General features: G+C 39.3%; 1 protein-coding gene across 1 annotated transcript; it reads right to left on the reverse strand.

Annotated features, from left to right (window-relative positions):
* Positions 1-1467: 1467 nt before the first annotated feature.
* GLO1 (glyoxalase I) lies at positions 1468-25466 on the reverse strand. The gene is made up of 6 exons (XM_044004550.1): positions 25160-25466; positions 21205-21287; positions 10103-10243; positions 7434-7501; positions 5602-5691; positions 1468-3604 (listed from the first exon to the last, which is right to left on the reverse strand). Exons 1-6 carry the CDS (start codon positions 25241-25243, stop codon positions 3516-3518), a joined length of 555 nt encoding a protein of 184 aa, XP_043860485.1. The 5' UTR covers positions 25244-25466; the 3' UTR covers positions 1468-3515.
* Between the last annotated feature and the right edge of the window lie 392 nt (positions 25467-25858).

Here is a 25858-nt window from a genome sequence, read left to right on the forward strand (position 1 = left end):
TATTCCCACTTTACAAATGAGGAAACTGAAGCCAAGAGTGTTGTGTCTTGCCCAGGATCACACAGCTGCCATATTTGAACTCAGGTCTTCCTCATTCCAGGTCTGGTGCTCTATCCACTGAACTATCTAGGTTGCCCTGAACTTTGTAAGCTTCTGATCCTGCTTTGGGTTTGGGTGCCACAACTGAAGGTTTTTCCTTTGGATTTCCCAGTCACTACTCTGGTGCTCTGAGGCAGCTAGATAGTAGAGTGGGTAGAGCATCAGACCTAGAACCAGAATGATGAGTTCAAATGTGGCCTCAGACATTAACTAGCTCTGTGATCTTGGGCAGGTCACTTAACACTGTTTGTCCATTTCCTCACCGGCAAACTGAGCTGGAAAAGGCAAAGCACTGAAGTACCTTTGCCGAGAAAACCCCAAATGGAATCACCAAGAGTTGGTCACCACTGAACAACAAGCCCTGTTGCTCTTCCTTGAACTTTTCTGGAGTTGCTGGAAAGAACTGGGCTGTCCTGCTTCCTCTTACTCTACCATCTTTGTCAGGATACTTATTTTTCCTTTTTATCACTCACAGTATCTACCTTTAATGTGCTCAAAAAGTTTTACTGAACTAAATCTGGTACCAGAATTATGGTTGTTGCTCAAACGAAATTTTTTTTTCCTTAGGAAAATCCAAATAGATGTGTCCTTCATGATAAACTCCCTCCAATTTCAAGTTACTAATATGTGAAATGTGACATTATTTCTGTGCCTCCCTACATTCCTTTACACTTAGCCTTTTTTTTTTTTCCCCGCTGGATGAGGGTTAAGTGACTTGCCCAGGGTCATGCAGCTAACAGCTAGTGTCAAGTGTCTGAGGCCAGATTTGAACTCAGGTCCTCCTGAATCCAGGGCCACTGCTTTATCCACTGAGCCACCTAGCTGCCCCTAGCCATTCTTTTTGGTTTTTAACCTAAGCCGTTTACTCTCCAGTCTCTACCACATCCCATTTTTTGCTCCTTTTCATTTTGCCCCTTATACTTTCTGCAACTACAGTAATATTCAACCATTTTGAGGATATCAAGTATTCTCAACTTTCCAGCCTTTACATGCTGTTAAGACTATAGGGATCTGAAAAGCAGTCGTGGTGAATCCATCTTCCTGAATAATGTGCTATTGGGAGTAAAAACTTGAGTTTAAGAACATCTGCTATTGTCAAACCATTCTAATATAAAGTGTGATACTGTATTCATGAAAGGCAATTGTGCTTAGAAAGAGTGTCCTTGGGGCAGCTAGATGGCGCAGTGGATAGAGCACTGGCCCTGGATTCAGGAGTACCTCAGTTCAAATCTGGCCTCAGACACTTAACACTTACTAGCTGTGTGACCCTGGGCGAGTCACTTAACCCCAATTGCCCCACAAAAAAAAAAAAGGAGTGTCCTTACATATCTCTGCACAAAAATAAATGTACCAAAAGAGTCAAAGAAATTTCATTTGAAATTAATCTTTAATTCACTTTACAGTACTAATTTGAAATTTATTCACACAGACCTATTCAGCCCACATAGGTATTGTAAAGTGCTTCCAGCAAGTCAAGAAGCATTTATTAAATGCTTACTACATGCCAGCCACTGTTCTAAATGCAAAAAGCACAGTCCCTGCCCTCAAGGAGCTTACATTCTATTGGGAGAGACAAGTAGACAACAAGGTAGAGCCAAGGCAGAGAGCAGATGGAAAGTAATCTCAGAAGAGAAGGTATGAGCAGATGGGAGGAATGGGAAAAGCCTCCTGGATTAAGTGAAATTTCAGCTGAGTCTTAAAGTGGTTCAAGGAAACTAAGAGGCAGAAGTAAGAGGGTAGATCATTCCAGGTGTGGGGGACAGCTAATGCCAAGGCATTAAAGATAGGTAATGGGGTGGTATTCAAGCTGCCAGTGGTTCTGGAACAGTGTACCAGGAAGTAAGTAGAATGGCTAAATTCCGAAGGGTTTTATCCTAGAGGTAATAAGGGGCACTGGAGCTCACTTAGTAGGCTGGGGTGACGTGGTCAGATCAACATTTCAGAAAAACAAATAACTCTGGCAGCTAAAGGGAGGATGGATCAGAAGAAGTTAAGAACTGAGGCAGGGATGCCAACCAGAAAGTGGTTGCAATAGTCCAGGTGAGAGGTGATGAGGGCTTGAACAAGGATCATGGATATGTGAATGGAGAGAAGCATATGTATACTACATGTTGTAAAGGTGGGAATGTCAAGATTGGAAGTGTGGGATGAGTGTAATCATTACTGGAATGGCCTCTAGGGATCAGTACATTTTGCAAAATGTCTGTTGCTAAATGAAATTAGATTTTTGTATTATAGAACCATAATGAATATAAAGACCAGCTATATTTTAAAAATAGATCAAACGGATGTCAGTTTGATAGGGAAGTGCATTTAGCAAAGGCATTTGCTAATTAGCAGTTCCTGTGTTAATTAAATTCTGTGCTGAGTGATCATTGAACATGATTTACAACCAGTATAATAGAAGTAGCCTTTTATTCTAATTCTTTATTTTGGTGTGGAGGCAACTCTGGCTTCCTGAAGTCTACACCAGAAGAAAATAAGCTTAGGCAGTTCTAATGCTAAGAGGGAAAGACTTATAAATATGGGCCCCAATGGCAGATTACATCTGTTGCCTGTAGACCAGTCTAGTGATGCTGAAGGAAGCAATTTATAAGGAATCAAACCACAAGCATAAGAAAAAATGTTCACTTTGTCTAACAGTACTCTTTAACATGGAAGACCTATCAGGATGTGTTTTAAGGTTTTAATTTCAGGTGCATGATCTCAAAAGTAGAGCTTTAAAAAATTAATTACTGAGGTCTTGATTACATGTAAATATACCTTAAACAGAATAAAGTTTCCATTTATCTCAAAAAGCTTCTATAACGACTTTAAAAATACTTTTATATTAGCATCCTTATCAACCTGATGGGATTTTAAAAAGTTGCATCTCTGGGCATCTGCTTGAACACAATGAATACTTCATACTAAATTCTCCAATTTTTCTATTTGAAGTTCACATTAAATTTCAAGGTGTGCGCCTTCTCTTACTCTCTATTGTAAAAAGTTATTTCTAGGGCATTTAAATCTCAGAAGACATCACAACACAAGCACATTAATGCTTTTTTGAAAATGATGGTTAAACACAAGTTAAAAGGCAAAGAGAAGTGATGTTCAGGAAGCATAAAAGGCTAATTTAAAATCAGCCTCTGAGGAGGAATTGTACTAATTATTACATAAAAGGCAAAGATGCATGACTACATTCAAGGACAGAGTTGGAACTATAGTATTTCAACTAGTGGGAAGACACACAATGCTTTAAAACATGAACAGTAAATGTAAAATATAGCCAAAAATGGGTCATGAATAGAACTAAAGAACAAATTTCAGGTGGAGAGAGGACTACGTAAATACTGCATTCTTCCTTTAGTCTAGCAACCTTGAATCACATTGTTTCTTGTTTTCAAAATGTTTTCTGTAGTGTTCTGGCAAAACTAAGTGAGGGTGGCCATATGATTAGGATTCAGAATTTCAATCCAGTAGCCATCAGGATCTTGAATAAATGCCAGTCCTTTCATTTTGCCTGGGTGGAGAGAAAGTAAAATGTTTACTACTAAATCATTAAGAAAGAAAATTTAACATTTAAGGTCTCAAACTAATTCCTAATCCCTCTTTGGATAGAATTATACTGTTACTGAAAGCGTACCCCTCTCAGAATGCCTGAGGCTTAAGCACATACCTGGAAAATGACCTTAACTGTTAGTAGTAGCTTCGACCAAAGAATCATGTATCCAGAGCTAGAGGAACCTTATAGGCTGTTGAATAATGTAATTTTTTTTACAGATGAGGAAAACCTAGAGAAGTGAAATGACTTGCGAATTAGCAAGTCCTCTGATTCCAGAGGCAGTAATTAGTCTTTCCATAATAGTCACATTGCTGAGTGTTGAAATTTCTTTTTTAAATTCTCTATCAGTTGACCACATGCAGAGCACTTTACTGAAAGGAACCAAAGAGGAAGGGGAAAATCAGAGGAGCAGGGCCATGGAAACCTAAAATTTCAGAGCTAGAAGAACCTTGGAGATCAACTAGTCTACCCTCACCTCATTATATATAAGTGGAAAAAAGTCTAGAGAAGCAATTGACTCCAGGTCCCAATGACATCATGTAGCAGAGGTGGGATCCAAGGTTTTCTGACTTTGAATTCAGGACTCCTTCTGTCAAGTCACACCCTGTCATATGGTTTCCAGTTGGGTTTAAAAGTAAAGACTCCTCAATCCTAAGCCCAGGGCTCTCTGCAAATGTGGCTAATGCTCAGGGCTGGATTCTTCCCAGAAATTTACCAGGTATTAACTTTTTATAATCTTATACTGTCCAGTGAGGCTAGATATATATGCATTCCATTATGAGGTCTTTGATTCAAAGGGCAAAGGGAATCATTGCTTGACTAGTGATCATTTTACAGTTTTTGCCTGTACCAGTAGAGAATACCTCTAGTTTACTAAGACTCCCTTCTAATCCAATTTAATCCCCAAGCATTCATTAAGTAGTTACTACAGACAGTTCTTGCTTTATGTAAACTGACACAGACCTCTCCTTAAAGCAATTTTTACAAAATGCAAATCTGTCCATAGATGTGGGGAAAGGATAGAAGGAGAAAAGAAGAGGGCCACACAAGCACCTGTGGAGGGAGGAGGCTGGCAAATAGTTCAAGAGTACGTGGGGTTCAGGGACAGAGAAGCAAGAGAAAGAGGGGGAACATGTAGGGACTGGGGTCAGCCATATGGGGACCTGGCCAGGAATTGGGGACAGACATATAGCACTCCAGCACAGACTGACAGGGTCAGGGAGAGACACATGAGTGAAGCAGGGCAAAGGTATTCTCTACTGACTCTATAGGTCTCAAGTCAAGCCCCACCATCTGCTCTGCTGGCCATGGGGGTCTCTCTGTTCTATCAGTTTTTCTGCTTTCACTTGGAGGGTTTTTACATATGTTTGTGTGTGTGTGTGTGTGTGTGTGTGTGTGTGTGTGTATGTAGGGGAAAGCCATGAATCACTGAGTTGAGGGAAAGGAACAGAGAGAAAGAATAGTACTGTATAGTAATGTTAATGTCTTCATATAAAGTCAAATTTGTGTAATGTGAATTTATACAAAATGAGAACTGTATATGCGAGGTAGTCTCTGTGAGGTGTTAAACAACAAAAATCATAGCAAAGGACAAATTTTAAAGCACATACCTTTCCAAGGCCCTGGAAATACCAAGTTTGGGACATGTACTAGACCATGGCTTCTTACATTTTTCCACTCATGACCCCTTTTTGCCTGAGAAATTTTTACATGACTCTGGGTATATAGGCATATAAAATAGTTATACATAACCTTTTCCTGTTGCCAAATTTTTCATGACCCTCACATTCAGATACACAACCCATAGTTTAAGAAGCTTCGCATTAGATAATGATATTGCTCAAATTTACTGTCTAGTTGTTATGGGGCATAAAACAGTGTTATGCAAAACTCTGGGTACTTAAATATTATTTAAAATGAAGGAAAGTGGGTGGAAGACTGATACTAAGACTTACCTTCATCAGGTTTCTTCACAAATTTTACTCCTAGCTCCTCAAATCTTTTACAAGCACTTTGTACATCAGGAACAGCAATTCCTATGTGGCCTGTGGGACCAGAAAAAAAACCAATACAGCAAAGTGGGACCACAGCTGTTGAAGAATTCTAAAATGTAGTTTAGTTCAACTATCTCATTTTATTTTTAAAAATTTATTTATTATTATTATACACTTAATAAGTACCAAATAAAACAGGCATTTTCATATAAAGAGCAGAAAAATCATACTTGAAATTGGCAGCTAGGTGATGCAGTAGATAGCATTAGGTTTGGGGTCTAAAAGACCTCAATCCAAATTCTAGCTTCAGATACCAGCTTTACAACCTGGGCAATTCTCTTACCCTCTATTAGCCTGTTTCTTTCTCTGTAAAATGTGGCTAATAATAGTACCTACCTCCCAGGTTTGTTGCAATGAGAAAATGAGATGAAACATGTAAAATATTTTGCAAATCTTATTTTTGTTTACATATCCCTGTTCTCTGCCTCCATTCCCATTTGTTTAAAAAAACAAACAAAATAAAGTCCTTGCAACAAATATGCATACTCAAACAAGATCAATTTCCACATTAAGCTGTTTTCAAAAATATATAGAATATTTTGTATCTTCTGTCAAGAGTCAACCTCCTCACTTTAGAGAAGGGCAGAATCCTAGAGAAGTGTCAGGGCTAGAATTAAAACCCAGGTTCCCTAACTTCAAACTCAAAGATCTTCCAATTATTACCACACTGTCTCCTAATATCATCAGAGACGTAATAAAATCCAGTTAATTTAAAGCATAAACTCATAACATCAGCTCAAAAACTGACTGAATCAACTTGGTTCGGGTTAAAAGAACAAATGGTATTTAGCAGGCTGACAATAACAGTTACTTTGACTTCAGCATTGTTCTGAATGTTATATGGATTCCGTGAGATAATACCTTTGAAAATACCATTGCCATTTGGTCCCAACCTGTCTTTCCAGGCTCACTGCCCTTCCCCTCTCTTCCTGTACTATGAAATCTACCAAACTGGCTTTCTCTATTCCTCACAGTGTGCTATCTTCTTTCTGAATATTTGCCCTGGCCAATGCCCATGCCTGGAATGTATTCCTCCATACCTCTGCCTCAAAGGATCCTTCTTTTCCTTCAAAGTGCAGCTTAAGATACATAGCAGGCGCTTAAATGCTTGCTATTTGAGTGCATCATGGTATCTTCTTTTTTACTCCATCTATGCCTATGGTTTACTACCAAAAGGAATAACCATATTTAGTATGTTTAAGATTCTACTGGGGCAGCTAGGTGGCACAGTGGATAGAGCACCGGCCCTGGAGTCAGTAATACCTGAGTTCAAATCCGGCCTCAGACACTTAACACTTACTAGCTATGTGACCCTGGGCAAGTCACTTAACCCCAATTGCCTTACTTAAAAAAAAAAAAAGATTCTATTGGCTTTAAGGATAACTGAATCCTATGATTTTAATGGGAAGATTTAGTTCAAGACAGAAGTATCCAGTTGGTCTGGGTATGACATGATATTGGCAATTACAATTTTTAAAAATCTGCTGCAAATACGATGAGGATTCCAAAGTGAATCTGCCACAATGAAGCAAATCTAAAACCTAGGCAGAGGCAATAACACTTAATAATTTCTAAATGAGAATGCGTGTGAAGAACCAGAATGACTGCACTACCAATGCCCTACTTATACTAGTTTTGTATTAGTGAAATTGAGGAGAATGACACCAACTCAAAGCATATTCATACTAAAAAAAAACATAAACATAAATATTACATATGAACATGTGACATACCAAATCCCCGAGGATCTGAATTGCCATTATGGTAAGCCTGGTTCTCATCATTTTCAGTGCCCCAGTTGCTGCAGAAGGAAGTAAAATATAAATATTTCAGAGTAAAAATTTTTTAAAAGAAAGCTTTTTGAAATCCTATAATATCAAGCAATTGCCTCATTTATTCAGCCCTGTCCCTGTTATTGCAAAATGAAGAATGCTTTTGGTCACAGTGAGTGAGAATCCAAAGTACAAACACTTTGTTTTTATATCACATTTTATTTCCAAATATGTCAGCTATCCCTACCCAGTTCTCTCTTTCTTGTAACAAAAACACAGTTCATCAAAAGCAAATAATCGATCAAGTGTGTCAGAAAGTACATGCAACAGTCCTGAGCCACAGACCTCCTTCTATGCTGCCAGTGAAGGAGGGAGGTGCCTTTTCTCATCTCTTCTCCAGGGCCAAGCTAGGTCATTATAATTATATACAATATTCAGTCTGACTTTATTTTTTTATTCACACTGCTGTGACTCCATGTATATTTTTACCTTGTTCTGCTTATTTATTTCACTTTGCATTGGTCACCATATGTCTCTCCATATGCAGGGTATCCTGATAGATGCTAATACCTCTACTTCTCTTCATTCACACCTCTATCACTCCTCATCTCTCTCCTAAACTAATGAAATATATGAGTCTGGAATAAACTGCAGACCACTGCCCCACAGCACAGAAGGGATGAACTGTCTCCAAGTCTCTCCTTCCCTAGTACATTTTCCACAAGGTGCCAATTCAATTCTCCTAAGATGTAGGTCACCTGTATCAGCCCAATAAACTGCAGTGTGTCCTTACTGACTTTAGGATCAAATACCATTTCACCCTTAAAATTTATATTGTCTTATAGCATATATATATAATTATTAGTGTAACATTACATGTCTATAATTCATAACAAGTAAATATTTACATACTGCATGTGGTATGTATTTAAAAAATAATTTTACTGCTAGGACATGAAAAGTCTGGGGACTGCCCCACTAGGGGTTTAGTCATGGCAGGAGTTTGCTTATTGTTTATGCAAGGTTCTTCACAACACCAAGCTTGGTTTTTTGTGATTATTGCTTCCTTTTAGAGATATTCACTTATTTCTTTCATAACATACTATAAGATCTGGCCAGGTGACAATGCCAAGCTCCCTGTTTCTTCCTACCCCCTAATGTATCCCCTCCTTCCCTTTTTCAAGACTAAGACATTTGTCCTTTTCCCAGGACTGTGGGGCCCCTGCCGCTCTTTGTAATTTCTCGTGGCTCTCCAACAGTGGCTCATTGTCCCATTCCGTTACACCATAACTGTCAGGGCCCCAGACTTGGTTCATCAGGGTCAGGAGACCTGAATTCATCAAGGACAGCTCAGAGTTTTCAGTAATTCCTCCCTCTCTCCTTATTTATCTTGGGCACGAATTCCCGACTAGCCTTTTTCAGTCTGATTTTTCTAGCCCAAACATTGTTCTCCTCAGAAGAGAAGAGGCAAGCGAAAGAGGCTGAAGGTCTGTGTTCCTTCAGTTGCTGGTTGCCACTTTGCCAGTCTTCAGCCTTCTTTGCTCTTCCTCACCAGCTTTAGCTTACTCTGACTTCTGGCCTTCAGGATAACATTTATATATTGGGTCCTTTTATATCGATCCTTTGCTAATCTGCCCTGTTCCCATCCTCTGTAGATAAAGGACCATACGTTTAGAGTTGGAAGGGTTCTCAAAGACCATCTATTCAACCTCCCTCATTTTACTGAGTCCCAGGGAGGATTTACCCAAAGTCTTAAAGAAGCAAGCCTCAGAAGCAGGATTAAAACCAAAGTCCTCTGACCTTGGAGATAGTGCTTCCCCCCTCGAATGCATTTCCTTCTTTGAAAGATCTAACTCAAGGGCAGCTAGGCGGCTCAGTGGATAAAGCACTGGCCCTGGATTCAGGATGACCTTGAGTTCAAATCCAAGCTTCAGACACTTGGCATTTACTAGCTGTGTAACTCTGGGCAAGTCACTTAATCCTCACTGCCCCCCAGAGAGGATTGAGAGGAGAGAGAGAGAGAGACAGACAGAGAGAGAGAGAGAGAGACAGAGAGAGAGAGAGGGAGGGAGGGAGGGAGGGAGGGAGGGAGAGATCTAACTCTTTGCATCACATTGGTTTCTTCAGACCACCTCCATTTTGTTTCCTCATTCCCAACTGAAACTGTCTCTTTGTGTCTTCAGGATTTAGTTCTTGAGTTCTCATTTCTCCTGCAGTGACTTCTAGTCCACAGCACCACACCTGCCCCTCTCCCTAATCTTTTTAAATCTGCTCTCTGAAAATCAAGGATGCCTGTCAGAGCATGCTGGGCTTTCCTCTTCTCCTCTACCACACACCCTCTGGGAGTGGGGTCACTTCTCTCCAAAGTTCCCGTTATTCTAAACCCTAGCAACCAGTTCCTCCCTGTTTGTGAAAATGAGATACAGAACTGGATTTCCCTCTTTTAGGTTCCTCTGCTTCTGGAAGGATGACATTAGTGTTGAACAAATAAAAAAAAATATTAGCACCTTTGCAGTCAAATGCCCATGTGGATAGTATTACTTTCCCCTATGATATTATGAAGAGGATTCTAGTAAACAAGACCAGTATGAGACAAATTCTTGTAATAAGACCTAAGAACTTGTACTCACTGTGTTAATTCAAGTGTACCTTTCCTGGAAAACAACCAAGCTGTTCGTTCACTTTCATCTTTTGGGATGTCATTTTTGTCCTCAAAAGCCAAGAAGTAGAGTGAAAACTTCATAGTGGGAAAATCATACTTTTGGAGTAGTCTGAAGTTAGAGAGAGGACAAGATGAAGGCGATTAGATGAAAATTTCAATAAACAAAACAAAACAAAAAAACAGTTATTTGTGAAAATAACAAAGTCCAGTTAATATACATGCAATGAGGTGTTTTTAAAATCCCCCAAAGAAACCTAAACTAAAAATATCCTATTTAAAAGAACAAATCTAAAAATAATCAAAATACCAAGGAATCATTATTATGCAATTATTCTAATTCTCACCCCCCCCCAAAAACCCCAACTCTTAACTTCTTTTTATTAGGCTTAATGTTTATTTAGGAATGTTCACATTTGGGGGTCTTCATCTAAATATGTTGATCACAATAATTCTCTTTTGACTAAATTGGTTCTAAAGTATCTGCTCTTTCTCTACAATGAAGAAGTGCCAATGAGCCTTAGTAAGAGTGCTCGATGGGGGGCAGCTAGGTGGTGCAGTGGATAAAACACTGGCCCTGGATTCAGGAGGACTGGAGTTCAAATCCGGCATCAGATACTTGACACTTACTAGATGTGTGACCCTGGGCAAGTCACTTAACCCTTATTGCCCTAAAAGAAAAAAAAAAGAGTGCCCAATGTGTACCCACTTAACTTAACAAAAATAATACACTGTCACAATATGTCCATGGTCTCTGAGGTTTGACAGATTGTTTTTTAATATAACCACACACTTGCATGTACATACAGAAACATAAATCAGACCCAGAGGACCTTAATAAGCATACTTCTTATGTGGCATGGAAATTGAAATTTGGGGAGAAAAAAGAGGCACAGGAAACAGTTTCTCCACTTTAGGAAAAGTTTAAAAATCCAGGTTATTTCACTCATTGCTATTTTAGGATAATAAATACTTTTAGGAGGGAAGTTACAAAAATAAAACTACCTGGAAATTAAGAACTATCTCATTCTTTTTGTTAATCGAAGCTCTCCTTAATAATACATTTCTTGAATACTAAATAAATTTGTTTATCAATGTAATTTCCTCAGTTGAGAGGTGCACACACAGACACACACATTCTCTCTCTCTGTCTCTCTGTCTCTCTGTCTCTCTCTCTCTCTGTCTCTCTCTAACACATACCCCTCTAATTTAAAGAATGGAAACTACATTAGTTCCCATAATGGTTAATAGCTATGAGGTAAAATTTTTCGTAAGACAAAAACCCTGACGTCAATGTAGACTTTCCCTTAAATTTTATTTTTATTCTGACTTAAAAAAACCCCCAGCAAATAAAATGAGCATTTCTGTGTACAAAGGAGAACTGAAAAAGATTATACACAGAACTGTAGATCTCTACTACATACAACTTGCCTTTATTTTTAAGTACAAAATAAATAAAATATGTAGCTTTCAAAGTCATCTTATTTGTGTATACTTCTGGTCTTCCTTCTATTCTCTTCTGTGCATTAAAATGTTTCAATGACCCTATTTTGTTTCTTTCCATTTTGGGCAAGGAGGATCACGGATAATGATGTTATATGGTTTTTAAAGTTAATATGCTGAGGACTTTTAAATGGCCCTCCTTTTCTATCTGAGTTTGATACCACTGGCCTAGAGCACCAAGAAGGTTCAGGAACTTTCCCAGGGTCACACAGGCAATATCTATCAGAGGTAGGACTTGAACACAGATACTCTGGGCTCTGAGGTCAGTTTTCTATCAACTACACCATGCTACCATATTAACAAGGCTTTAACAATCATTCTCTAGTGTGTGAAAGAGTTCTACCCAAATACAAGTTAATTTAGCATGCATTTATTAAAATGTTTCCATGACAGGTGCTGAGAATAGACAAAAATGACAAGTCCCTGAACTCAAAGAGCTTATATTCTACAGGAAGGAAAAAACATTTACACACAGAGAAGTGAATATAAAATATATGCAAAGTATACACAAAGTAAGTGGAGGAGAGGGAAATACTAACATGAAGGGCGTCTTGTAGGAAATGTCATTTGAGCCTTGTCTTGCAGGAAGCTAAGGACTCCAAGAGGCAGAGGTGAGGAAGAGGGGCCTTCCAGGCATGGCACAAGTGTCCAAAGGAGGGAGAGAGAATGATATGTAGTGGGAAAATCAATTTGGATGGTTTGCCTGGGAAGTAGAATGTGTGAGAAGTAAAATGAAAACAGTCTAGAAAAATGGGGTTGGAGCAAGACTTTGGAGAGTTAACAGGAGTCTGTATTTTATCCTAGAAGTAACTGAAAGCCATTGATGGTTCTTGAGCAGTGAAGTGACATGCTTAGAGAGAAGCTTCAGAAATAATAATTTGGTAGCTGTATGGAAGATGGATTGGGGAGTATCAGGAAGATCATTCAGAAAGCTATTTGTTGTAGTAGTCCAGGTGAGAGGTGAACTAGGTGTCAAACAATAAGCATCTAATTGTTCTCTATCTCCAATGAAAATTTGAAAAGAGGAAATTGGCTGAAACTATGACAAAAAACTAAGAGACAAACTACAAGCCCATTCTAGCTTACTTAATTCTATATTTTTTCTTATGCAAAAATAGTGTATTCTTATTGCTGAAAAGCCTGTGTAAATTTATCTCAAATATTAGGTTTGCTTTAGTCCACCTAGCTATTTATTAGCAATAAAATATCATGAAATAACTCCATTAAACTTCTCAAGAACATAAATAATGTCTTTACAAATATAATCATACACTTTTTTTTTTTAAAGGCAGATAGAAGTATGGAGCCAAGATGTTGGAGTAGGTAGAATTACAATGAGCTCCCTCATTCCTCCCCAAACCCTCCTACAAATTGGTCTGGAAAATGCACTGGACTAAATCCTGATTGCAAATCTAAGGAAAAAGTTGAGTGTGACCCAGGAGACACAGGGAAGTCTGGGCACAGGATCTGGCCAGAAGCACACTGTGTAGAGCATTCCAGTGCAGGGAGAGGCTGTGTGCCCGGCAAAAGGAGGCCCTAGGTCCAGCATAAAGGAGCTTACACTTGTGTACAGTGTAGGGAAAGGTATCAACTGCAAGTGTGTCAATAACTTCCCAGTTCTAAATCATGAAGGGAACCTGTGCCTTCAGGTAGCATTCCAGGGTGACTGACGAGTGGTTGTTGATGAGAGAGAAGTAGGTCCAGAAGCACCAGAAGTAACAGCTATGTGGCCCAGATTCTAGGAATAGAGCAAGATCTCATTTCTGGCCTTTAGTCTGTCTGCAGCCTGCCCTGGAATTACCAGGGCACGAATCCCAGACCAAAGCGGAACCTACAAGTCTGTCACTCTGAACCAGCAGAGCTTCCCAGCTGGATAACAGTGACTGAATCCAAAGACAATCTACTGGTACTCCAAATGAGATGAGTGCACAGTCCTTTAGCTTAGACCTAAACTCAGGTCAGGAACTTGCAGGGCTCAGAACCGGGGGAAAATAATCAAACTTGACCTAGATCAGATCATTGTGGGATCACTGAAAGCTTGCAGGTCCCCAGCCCGAGATCCTGGAATAATACAACCCTCAATACCCCAAGAAAGCAGAATCAGGACAAGCCCAAATCTCCCCTCCGGAAGTGGAAAAAACCTGGCCCTAAAAGTCTGAAGTCAGGAAGTAAGCTGGAAGAATGTGCAAACAGAAAAAGAATCTCACCATAAAAAGCTATTACGGGACAGGGAAGCTCAAGTCACAAATCTAGAAGAAGAAAATGTCTCTGAAACATCTCTAAACAACACCTCAAAGAAAAAAACAGCTTGAGTACAAATTCAACTAAAACTCCTAGATGAGGAAGTAAAATTTTAAAAAAGGTTAAACTTTTAAAATAAATTAAATAAGAACATGAGAGAATAAAATGGAAAAGAAACAAGAGCTATGGAAGAAAAAATTGGAAAGGGAATTACAGCTTGTTACAAGACATACAAAACCTTGCCCAAGCAAAAGACTCCCTGAACATTAGAATGGACCAAATAAAAGTCAATGACTCCATGTGACAACAAGAAATATTAAAATGAAGACAAAAGACTTTAAAAAATAGAAGAAAACTTAAATATCTCATAGAAAAAAAATTGACCTGGAAAATAGTCATTGACAAGAAAAAAAGTTAAGAATCACTTTATTTCCTGAAAGCCATGACAAAAACAAAAAGAGCCCAGACATCCTATTTCAATATATCTTAAAAGAAAACTGTCCAGATTTCTTAGAACAAGAAGGTAAAGTGGAAATAAAAAGAACCCATTGGTCACCTCCTGAAAGAAGTCCCCAAATGAAAACTCCCAGGAACACTATAGCCAAATTTATGCGCTTCCAAATAAAAGAAAAAAAAATACTGCAAGCAGTCAGAAAGAATTCAAGTACCAAGAAACTACTCAGAATCACACATGATTTAGCAGCCAACACTATAAAGGAGCTGAGTGCTTAGAATATGGTATTCTAAAAAACAAAGCTTATAGGCTTACAACCCAAAATAACATACACAGCAAAACTGAGTATGATCCTACAGGGAAAAATGGATATATGTCTCATATAACTCCTGTTACTGTCAAGGGCACCGCCATCCTCCAGTCCCCCAGGATTGATTCCTCACTCACGGCCCATATTCAATCTGTTGTCAAGGCCCACCCATTTTACCTTTTTACCATCTCTTGAATATACCTCCTCTCCTCAGAAACTGCCATCACTGGCGCAGGCCCTTATCACTTTACACCTGGACTACTGCAACAGCCTGCTGGTGGATCTGCCTGATTCAAGTCTCTTTTCATTCCAGTGTATTCTTCACTCTAAGTGATTTTCCTAAAGTGAAAGTGTGATCATATGCTGCCCTCCAACTCAATAAATTCCAATGGCTCCTATCACTTCTAGGATCAAATATAAAATCCTATTTGCTATTCAAACCCTTTCATAACCTATCTCTACTCTTTAACCTTACATACACAATCTTCAATCCAGAACTCCTTGCTGTTCCTTGAACAAGATATTACATCTCCCAATTTCAGGTATTTTCATGGAATTCTCTCCCTCTTCATTTCTACCTCCTGGCTTCCTATGCTTTATAGGAAGCCCTTCCAATCCTTCTATTTCTTGTGTCTTCCCTCTCTTGACTATTTTTATAGCCATAAGGATAAGAAATAATTGTGTGATTTGTAGTAAAGACATAGTCCCAGGTAGAAAAACCAGTGTGTAACTCAACTATGATGCAGTCCAAGAAAATTCCTGTGTTAGTTAACCCCAGAAGTATAACTAAATCATTATAAAATGTGCATCTTAAGTATGTTACCATAACAATCATACCTATTTATTAATCTTTATATTAAAATGATAAAGCAAGAAAGTTCTATAAAGGGCTGATTGAGACATTATGGAAAGTACAAAGTTAAGATATCATAAAGTTAGGGCATAGTGACCTGTAAAATGCAATCTTAACATGAATCAGCTTCTAGAGGACACTGCTGCACTATGCATGAATGGAGAAACCTACAAATATCTGTGAATTCTGTATTTTGGCATCCCAGATCATATGGGATAGACTGTAGACCCTACCTTTGTTTCTCTTAATAAAAGGTCGGTTCCTTTGCCCAGAGAAGTCTCCCAGTTTCATTTTTACAGAATCCAATGGCTTCCCAGTTTTTATGGAAGTTTACACTTTTACAATAGCAGGACAAAGGGAGGAAGGAATACCAGGAAAGGGCTTAACATGGGAGGGGGAACAATGCAGCAAAGTGTAGAACACCAAAACCACTTCCCACAAAGCCGCATTCTTTTGTCTTGGGAACTGCCAAACTAAGAAGATAGGAGGGTGCCCTTATCTGCAGAAGACTCTTGTTGCACAAGCAGTATCCCAGGCTGGCACAGATGACTGACACCAGTCTTACCTCCCAAGGATACCCAGGGAGTCCAGCTTGGGCTACAAAAACAAATTATGTCAGCCCAGGAGGAGCTTTCTTCTTGACTCATTCAGGGCTTCCTGTATTCTCTGAGTCTGACGTTTCAGGGAAATATGGCAACTCAAAAAGACAAGTTTAGGGTACTCCTTAAGATACCCTCTCCCTGGTCAGACAAAAGTGACCCCTGCATACACAGATGATCGACAGAGAACACACTGGCTAAAACTGTACTGTGAATACCACTTCGAACAGCCCCAAGTGGGACCAGAACCATTAAACAAGCAATGGTACAAGTCATAATATAAGAACAACCAAAATTAGGGACTAATTCGAAGGGGGAAAAACAAGCAACATCAAAATAATCAGGAGAATGTAGTATACAGATACAGAAAACAAACACCAAAGCAATAACAACAGACATAAAGTCTCCCTTCCAACAGAGTACTCCTGCCCAATGTCCATTCAAACAACACGATTCCTCCTGGATCTGATATCCCATGCAGATGTCAGGTCCCTGGGCATATCATTCCTTGGAGCACCCTGGAAAATACCATGTCCTCAAGGGCATTCCTCTCTACTGGACTCATCCATTCTGTCTCCAGGTTACTTGGAGCAGCTTCTCATTTGTTCCTGCCAGAACCCCTGATCTTAATACAAGTAAGCACAGACTCTCAAAATTTACTTTTCCAATAACTAGTTCCTATTGTGAAAACCAGCTCAAACCACATAGTTCCAATCTAATCAATAATAGAGCAAAAAGGGGAGACACCAAAGTAGGAACCCAAACTTTACCTGAAACTTTAGGGAATTTAAGTTATAAATACCTCACACCATTTACATCATACTCTAAACTCTGTACCTCACATAAACACTGGTCACAACAAGCTAAAGGACTACTGATGCAGTGATATATGTAAGACATCCAAAATAAACCAAACATTTTAAATACCCCAAAGGGTTCCTCAAAATTTACTCAAATCACCTTTTTAAACTTTGCAATATTTACCAATTATTTATTTTACTAAATTAATTATTTTAGAACTCCAAATTCAAACACCATTTGATTTAAATTAATTCCAATTCAATTCAATTGTCAGGGACAGACAAGGATTTTAACCCTCACACAAAAACATATGGTATAGAACACATTTTACAAGAAGATGACCCAAGATATAAAAATAAAGTTACATAAAAGTCATCAAATTAACTTCAAAAATAGCAAAAGACTTGGGATGACACTCAAGTAATCAAGTTCCAAACAGTGCACATCAAATAAGTTGTTTATAAGGAAAATCTGGTTTGTACCACAGGATACACAGTACAAACAGATGTTATTTCCACATTAGTAATAAACTTGAATAATATTGACTTTTCCATTGATATGACATAAACTATTCCATAAAGACATCCCTCTAAGAAAACTGATTGCACTAAAATTCTCTTCTCCAAATCAAATTGTAGATGTTCCTACTTTAGTTTCAGTGATTAATAGAGTAACAGTTAAGTCCCACAAACAGTTGTATCAATATCCAATTATTCATACATCGTTTTGAAACATTCAAGAACCTTGTTTCATAGAGATGCATATATCCAGTAACAGGTAGATGACTAGGCCAGACACTCATTTACTAAGTTGTTTAGGGTATAGAAAGGACTATAATTCTTAGGCTGAATAGCTCACATCTTAAACACGTGCATTTTATTATAGTAGCTCAGATGCATGCCAGACTCAGTTCATGGGATAATGATATAACAGCATGATTACATCTTTGGTTCACAAACTTTTTTATCTTTGTCTAATTGTTTCTATATTATCCAGAAAGGATAAGCTATTTCTGGGACTTAATTTTACACATGACTATGTAAACATAGATGGCAGATGCCATCCTGAGTACTAATTTACCTAGTTGTCTGGGATATGGAATGATTTGTGCCCGTATAAGGTGGAATAGACTAACACTGCTGCACACCCTCACACCCCAAGGCAGATTGCTCTGGATAAGCAGAACCAATCCAGATAAGGCTTTCACCTCATCCCCTCCTTTCCATAAACAGTAATCAATGACCAGTTAGCACAGTATAAAAAAAATTTTAGAAACATAACAAATCATAAAGAATATTATATAATTAAAACTTGATACAAACCCATTAGTGATCAGGTGATTCCAAACCAGCTAAATGCATTTTCAAATTACTTTACACAGAAAATCAGGCATCTTATCGCCACTGGCATTGTACACTGATCACACCTACAATCCTACATAAAGTTATCAATTATGAAGCAATTACACCTAATTAAGGAACTAATAATAACTGTGGATATCTATAGTGTTTGCCCTATGCTAGGAATTGTGTTAGACACTTTACAATCATGTGAAATAAACTGAGGTAAATAGATGTGAGGTGATTTGCTTAAGGCCACCCAGTTAAATTTCAGATCCGTGCATTTTCCCAATTTGTCAATGCCAAATAGTCCAGCTAGAAACAATAAGCCCAATCCTGTCCTAGCTAAGAGAACCTTTATCCAAGCATTCAGCCCACTTATCCAGTTTGGATTGTCAAAGCCATATTGGCTGGGATCACCTTAAAAATAAACCAAACAAGGCTTTACCTTTGTGTCCCCTTTACTAGAAGACAACCCACTTTTTCTTGTAATGAGGAACTCAACCCAAAGAGAGGGGAGTCTGATATATGAGTGGAGAAAGTGAAACTTCATAACCAGAGATCCAATAGAGGTGGGGGGAAAAAGCCCATGCTGGTCTTGAGCCCTGCATCTGAACCCTCTAGCCAGTCTAAGTCACTTCTCTTATCATAGCCTACTGTCAACAGGCCATCGTGAGACATATGTGAAAACCAGGTTTATTATAGAAGAAATGGACATATATGTGAACCCAACAGGTTCCCAGTTTTTACAGAAGTTTACACTTTTATAACAGCAGGACAAAGGGAAGAGGGGGTACAGGAAAGAGCTTAACATGGGAGGGGGAACAGTGCAGCAAAGGCATAGGACACTAAAACCACAACCCACAGGGAGGAACAGGACAATGGCAAAAGCCACATTCTTTTTCCTTGGGAACTGCTAAATGATGAAGATAGGAGGGTCCCCTTACCTGCAGAAGGCCCCTGATGGATGAGCAGTATCCCAACCTGGCACAAAAGGCTGGTGCCTGTCTTGCCTCCCAAGGATACACAGGGAGCCCAGCTTATGGGGTACAAAAAATATTATGTCATCTGAGGAGGAGCTTTCTCCTTGACACATTTAGGGCCTCCTGCATTCTCTGAGCCCAGTGTTTCTGGGAAATATGGTAATTCAAAAAGACAAGTTCAGGGGACCCCTTGACCACCCTTAACAGCACTCAATAAATGTTTATTGTCTGACTTTAATGAAACAGAGGCTTTCCAAGCATTTCTGATAAAAAGCTGCATAGAAACTTTGAAGTATAAACACAGGAGTCAAAAGAAAAATAAAAAGGTAAAGATGAAAAATCATAAGGGATTAGTCACTGGAAGTGATTCTATTATGATAACAGGAGGGTTTTAAATGATTTATTATTTTTTTCCCAATTTTTGCTGGTTGTATTTGGGGGGGGGGGAACAGGGCAATGAGGGTTAAGTGACTTGCCCAGGGTCACACAGCTAGTAAGTGTCAAATGTCTGAGGCTGGATTTGAACTCAGGTACTCCTGACTCCAGGGCCGGTGCTCTATCCACTGCGCCACCTAGCTGCCCCATATTTATATTATTCTTATGTTCTGGGTGGGATAGAGAGGAAAGGAACATTGGTCATTTAAAGTTTACCTCTGAACATAAGCCATTAAATCCTAAAATATTTCTACTAGATTTTTAATAAAGGTTCCTGAATATTCCCCTCCCATCCTCATCCCCTAGTTACAAGGCCAATTTTGTTTATTTATTTATTTATTTTTTAATGTATGAGGTATTTTATTTTTTCCGTTACATGTAAAGATAGTTCTCAACTTTTGTTTATACATGCTTTACAATTTCAGATTTTTCTCCCTCCCTCCCCTCCCTCCCCCCTCCCCTAGACAGCAGGTAATCTGATATAGGTTATATCTATATATCTCTATACATATACATATATATATATATATATATATATATACACACACACACATATATATATACACATAATAACATTAATCCTATTTCTGCATTAATCCTGTTACAAGAGAAAGAATCAGAGCAGTGATGCAAAACCTCAAAATAGAAAAAAAAACAGCACCCAAAACAAAAGAAATAATATGGTTCAATCAGCATCTATACTCCACAGTTCTTTCTTTCTTTTTTTTTCTTGGATTTGGAGATCCTCTTCTATCATGAGTTCCCTGGAACTCTTCTGTACCATTGCATTGGTGAGAAGAATATAGTTCATCACAGCAGGTCAACACTCAATGTTGATGATACTGTGTACAATGTTCTTCTGGTTCTGCTCATCTCACTCATCATCAGCTCACGTAAGACCCTCCAGGTTTCTCTGAACTCCTCCTGCTCATCATTTCTTACAGCACAATAGTATTCCATTGTATTCATATACCACAACTTGTCCAGCCATTCCCCAATTGATGGGCACCCCCTCAACTTCCAATTCCTTGCTACCACGTAAAGAGCAGCTATAAATATTTTTGTACATGTGGGTCCCTTTCCCCCTTCCATGATTTCTTTGGGCAAAAGACCTAAAAGTGGAATTGCTGGGTCAAAGGGTATGCACAGCTTTATTGCCCTTTGGGCATAATTCCAAATTGCTCTCCAGAATGGTTGGATCAGCTCACAGCTCCACCAACAATGCATTAGTGTTCCAATTTTCCCACAGCCTCTCCAACATTTATTATCTTCCTTTTTTGTCATTTTAGCCAATCTGATAGGTGTCAGGTGGTACCTCAGAGTTGTTTTAATTTGCATCTCTCTAATCATTAGAGATTTAGAGCATTTTTTCATATGGGAATAGATAGCTTTGGTTTCTTCATCAGAAAACTGCCTGTTCATATCCTTTGACCATTTCTCAATTGGGGAATGACTTGGATTCTTATAAATTTGATTTAATTCCCTATATATTTTAGAGATGATTCTGAAAATATACTTATATATTTTCATACATGTAGCTTATGTTTTACTTACGTCATTCCAAGAACCCTCGTGTAGAAATCCAGTGACTTTTTCGGATCCTTTATTCTTAACATTGTTTGTTGCAACAGGAAATCCTAAGGAAAAATAATAATAAATGAAAACATGGTTTAAACTACTACCTAGATAGCAGCACGGAACAGGAGAGGTAAGAGTGTTGGCCTGAGAGTCTAGAAGGACTGAGTTCAATTCTGACCTCTGTCATATTGGAGGTGTGACCCTGGGCAAGTCAACCTCTAAGTGCCCCAGGCAATTCTCTAAGACTATATATTTCCTAGGTGCAGATATACACTGTTATAGGGAGTCCCTCACTAGGAGCTCCATATACTGATAAAATCATAGGTCTAGTTAAAAAAAAAATAACAAAAACAACATAAATAGTATACAATCATGACAACCATTCTGATATTTGTTTTTTGGGGGGGCAGCAATGAGGGTTAAGTGACTTGCTCAGGGTCACACAGCTAGTAAGTGTCAAGTGTCTGAGACCAGATTTGAACTCAGGTACTCCTGAATCCAGGGCTGGTGCTTTATCCACTGCGCCACCTAACTGCCCCCTTCTGATATTATTTTTTAAAAAAATAGTGCTTATATTGCCTAGTCAATCTAATCTAATGAATTTTTAAGACTTTAGTTTGGCACAGGTTATAGAACAGGGATAATATGAACAACATGGAAAACTGAATCTTGAATGGTTGACAGAGAAAAGGGTCTTTTTTTTTTTTTACCTTTTCTTGACACCCCTAATGATGCTGAATAAAGGAAGTACAATTTTATATTCATAGTATATGTAATGTACTGAGAGGTATGGATAGATAGATGACTGGAATAAGGCCTAAACTGAGGATGGGTCTGTTCTGATAAATCCACAGGTATGTATTTCATGGTCTTAGAAACTGTGTAACACTGGACTAATTAACAGACTTATGAGTCTCACTCTAATCTCAACTCCTTAAATTTATTACCATATGACTTTACAAAAATAGATAATTTCCCCTGAAATTGAATTTCTCACATAATGGATTGCTGCCTAGGGATTTTTTCAGATAACTGGAGCTTATCCCTTTAGGAACTAAAATTCTTTTATTTTAACCACTTTTGATGGAAATCTTTGTAAAACGTATTACAGACTTCTCTGCCTTATCAAATTGAGTATTATGAATGTTTCTGACAACTCCATCAACTTATATCAAATTAGGCTGAAATTGTTATCGTCAGTTTCTCATGCTTTCCAAATCCCCGTGTCTCCTTTTCCCATTAAAAACTCTCTCTTTTAAAAAATCCGTCTCCTAAATCTTCAGATCCATCAGTTCTATCAATGATAGACATTTATATTTTCCAGCCTTCATATCTTCTTAGGGTATACCAAAAAACCAAAGTACTTAATAATTACTCTTGATCCATTCAGAAAAGTATACTCTCAAATTTACATATTTTGGGGGAGGGAAGATTTTGCCACAGATGCTCTACTTGGTCTTCCATAGAGTAACAGAAAATCTCCATGCCCTGGAAACTTACAGTTAGAGCGAGCATGGCTATGGAATGCTGAAAAGAGTACTGGACATGGAGTAAGGGAGCCTAGGTTTGAATCCCATTTCATTTATAAGCTGTGTGATCATGGGGAAGTCACTTATCCTCTCACACCCTCAGTTTTCTTATTAATAAAATGGGAATGATAATACACACAACCACCTTTTTTAGTTTTCATGAGGAAGAACCTTTGCAAACCCTGAAGGAATACGTACAACACTAGTTCATCTACTTTGTAGAAATGAAGAATAGGTATGATTTTTTTTGGAAAAGCAATCTGGAATTATGAGGCAGCATGGCATAGTGGAGAGAGCTGATCTCTGAGTCAGGAAGACCTGGGTTCAAGTCTAGCCCCAGAAAAACAATGGCTATGTGATCCTGGACAAATCATTTAACTTCTCAGGGACCCCCATTTAATTCTCAAAGACTGGAAGCTGCAGAACAAGTCCTAATCTACAGGGACAGAGGGAGATTCCTATCTACTTGTTCTCTACACAGATAAAATCACTGGTCTAGACCAAAAAAAAAAAAAAGTTTTATTAAGGCTCTATGAGATTGATATCATCTCTTCAATGATGACTATGCTGTGTCAAGGACAACACATCCAAGTCATGTATAAAAGTGAAGTGGATGAAGTGAAAAATAGTTCAAGTATAAAGAAGGGGCTCACCTTCCTCACCAGGACTAGCAAAAACTATCGACTTAACTGCCACCAAAAGGTAGATCAACACAGGAACCCTGGAAGTGACAGCACCCCGCCCCCAACTCCTACTTCCAGCCCAGCTACCATGATCCAGGGAAGCCAACACCTATGGAGAAGGGGCCAGCCAGCCCCACATATTGCCCCTCACAGGTCAGGTAAGCCAGCCTAGCCAGAGAAGCTGGCATGATGAGGAAGAGCCAGGGGCTCCTAGAAAGCAGGGCATCTCTTAATTTTCAATTTTTATCCCCAGCACTAAGCACAATGCTTTGCATCTTATAAGTGCTTTAAAAATGCTTTTTTCCATTCATTCATTCATTTATTCAAAATGGCACAACCGGAACTCCATCCAAAGGCCCCTGATTATAAGTTCAATATTCTTTCCACTAAACATTAATGGGCTCTCGAATTCAACAATGCTAGATAGCAAGGCAATCGTGAGTGTTCTTGAGAAATAAAGGTATTATTTCTTATTAACATTAATCAGGTATATATCAGTAGGGTGGCGAGTATAAGGATCATCACTGAGGCAATGCATAATGCCATGACTTAGGAGAAACAGAACAGTCACCCTTAAGTCAAACAGTGGTCCTAGGATTCTCCACCTCACCCACTTAAAATTACCTCTATCAAGAAACCCTTAAAATGCCTGCCAATTCTAGAAGGCAGTCCACTGAGAACTCAACACTGATAAGGCAGGAGGGCTAAATAACTAACTCCAGCAATAATTTAGCATTGCCTTAGGCTAAAGTCCAGAGGAATTGGCTTTCCTATATGTTAATGGCCTGGGTAGCTACTTAAATATTAGTTACTTAACACAAATACACAATACACTCCAGTAGCAGGTGCTGAATTGACATGTTGTAAGGTGGAGACTTGGAAATCTTTTTGGATGTTTTTTTAAGCTAGAAGGGCAGTTTACCTCACCTGGATCTGTTTCCTCAGTTAAGTAAAGGCTCTCTCAAAAATCTGAAAGTGTATATATGTTAAGGTAATGTATGTATATTAAGAAAGATAGAATGAACTTAGAACTGCTGTAATAAACCAAGTAAACCCTAGGAAGAGTTAACCTCAGGAGACTGATAATTAGCATGACTGGGTTGGAGGTAAGGGAGTTATTGGAGATGAGTCACCTCGGGTGGCCCAAGGGCCTTTGAACCCCACCTGTTGGGAATTGGAAACAGCCACAATAGCTAACAGGGAACCTTCAGTTCACAGATGTAGAGACTGAAAGAACCGTAGGTTCTAGAAATAAACAAGTCCAACCCTTTGCCTGACTTTATCAACAGGGAAATTGAAGCCCAGGTAGGTCCAGTGATTTGCCTAAGGTTACATAAATAGGAAGTATCAGAAGCAGGATCTGAACTCGTGTCCAAAGACTTCAATCACTGCTCTTTCTGGTCACTGCCTCCCAGAGTGGAGACTTGCGACCTCTGGAGAAAAAAAAAAATGTAATAAAGAACGTGTTAATACCAGCAGGCAACAGCTCCACTGCAGCCAAAAACAATCACGATATTCACGACAAAGGATGATAACTGGGGGAAGGAACGGAGACACTCTTTATGAAGCTCCTGGGGAGAAGGGTAGCAAGCGAGTCCCCAGTGGGGCCTGCTCCCGGGGCACCTTGGGCGCTCAGACCCCATCTCAGGCACCAGGCCTCCGGAAAGCGAGGAGAAGAAGGGCGGCGCTGGCCCGGGGCACCTCTACTCATCCACCCACCTTGGTGCTGGGGTCTGGCTCAGAGCAGAAACTCAGGGCGGCCTCTCTGCTAAGGCCCTCCATTGGCTGCGAGGTCTCGGCCATGGCGATGCGCGTGACTCGCGTGGGGCCTGGGCAGAGAAAGGAAGAGGCTAAGAGAAGGAGTTCTCAGCCCCCGCCTATTCTTAACTTCGCTCGTAGCGCGCAGGGCCACTTTAGTACGCTTTGAGGGAGGGGCTCTGAGGCCGATCATCCAATCAGGACTCAGAGAACGAGTTCGTTCTCCCAGGATTGAGTCCCGATGAGTCACGGCCTTAGAGGTCTCGCGCCGTGAGCCTCCGAGGAGACTACAACTCCCAGTGTGCAAGGCGGCAAGTACGGTTCAATTGGGTCTTCTTCCTACGGAGGCCGGATGTAGATAAATAGAATTTTTCTGGGATGGGGCCAGGTTTTACTAATGTATGGGCCTACGGCTGAGGAGCCTCTTGTGCTGGGCGGCCCCCTACTGGGAGGTTTGGGCAACGAAGCTGTAGGGCCTGAAACCAAACTCATTCTCGGCCTTTAGGGCTCAGAGAAGAGTCCATATATAGTCTTTTCTCTCAATGTGAACCAGTTTAATGACAAGAGGATGACCTAAGTGGCTACTTAAGGTCCATTGATTAAGGCTCACTAAATATTATCAAGTTCTCACTTGATTAAATATTATTAAGTTCTCACTCA

Source organism: Dromiciops gliroides, chromosome 4, assembly GCF_019393635.1.
Source record: "Dromiciops gliroides isolate mDroGli1 chromosome 4, mDroGli1.pri, whole genome shotgun sequence".
Classification (NCBI taxonomy): domain Eukaryota; kingdom Metazoa; phylum Chordata; class Mammalia; order Microbiotheria; family Microbiotheriidae; genus Dromiciops; species Dromiciops gliroides.

Bases quoted from the DNA above. Each gene is read 5' to 3' on its own strand.
- GLO1 (XM_044004550.1), bottom strand. From the start codon at position 25,243: ATGGCCGAGACCTCGCAGCCAATGGAGGGCCTTAGCAGAGAGGCCGCC. The intron at 21,288-25,159 runs GTGGGTGGATGA...ATTTTTCCTTAG, and splicing joins AGCCAGACCCCAGCACCAAG to GATTTCCTGTTGCAACAAAC. The intron at 7,502-10,102 runs GTGAGTACAAGT...TTCCTTCTGCAG, and splicing joins GGTACACTTGAATTAACACA to CAACTGGGGCACTGAAAATG.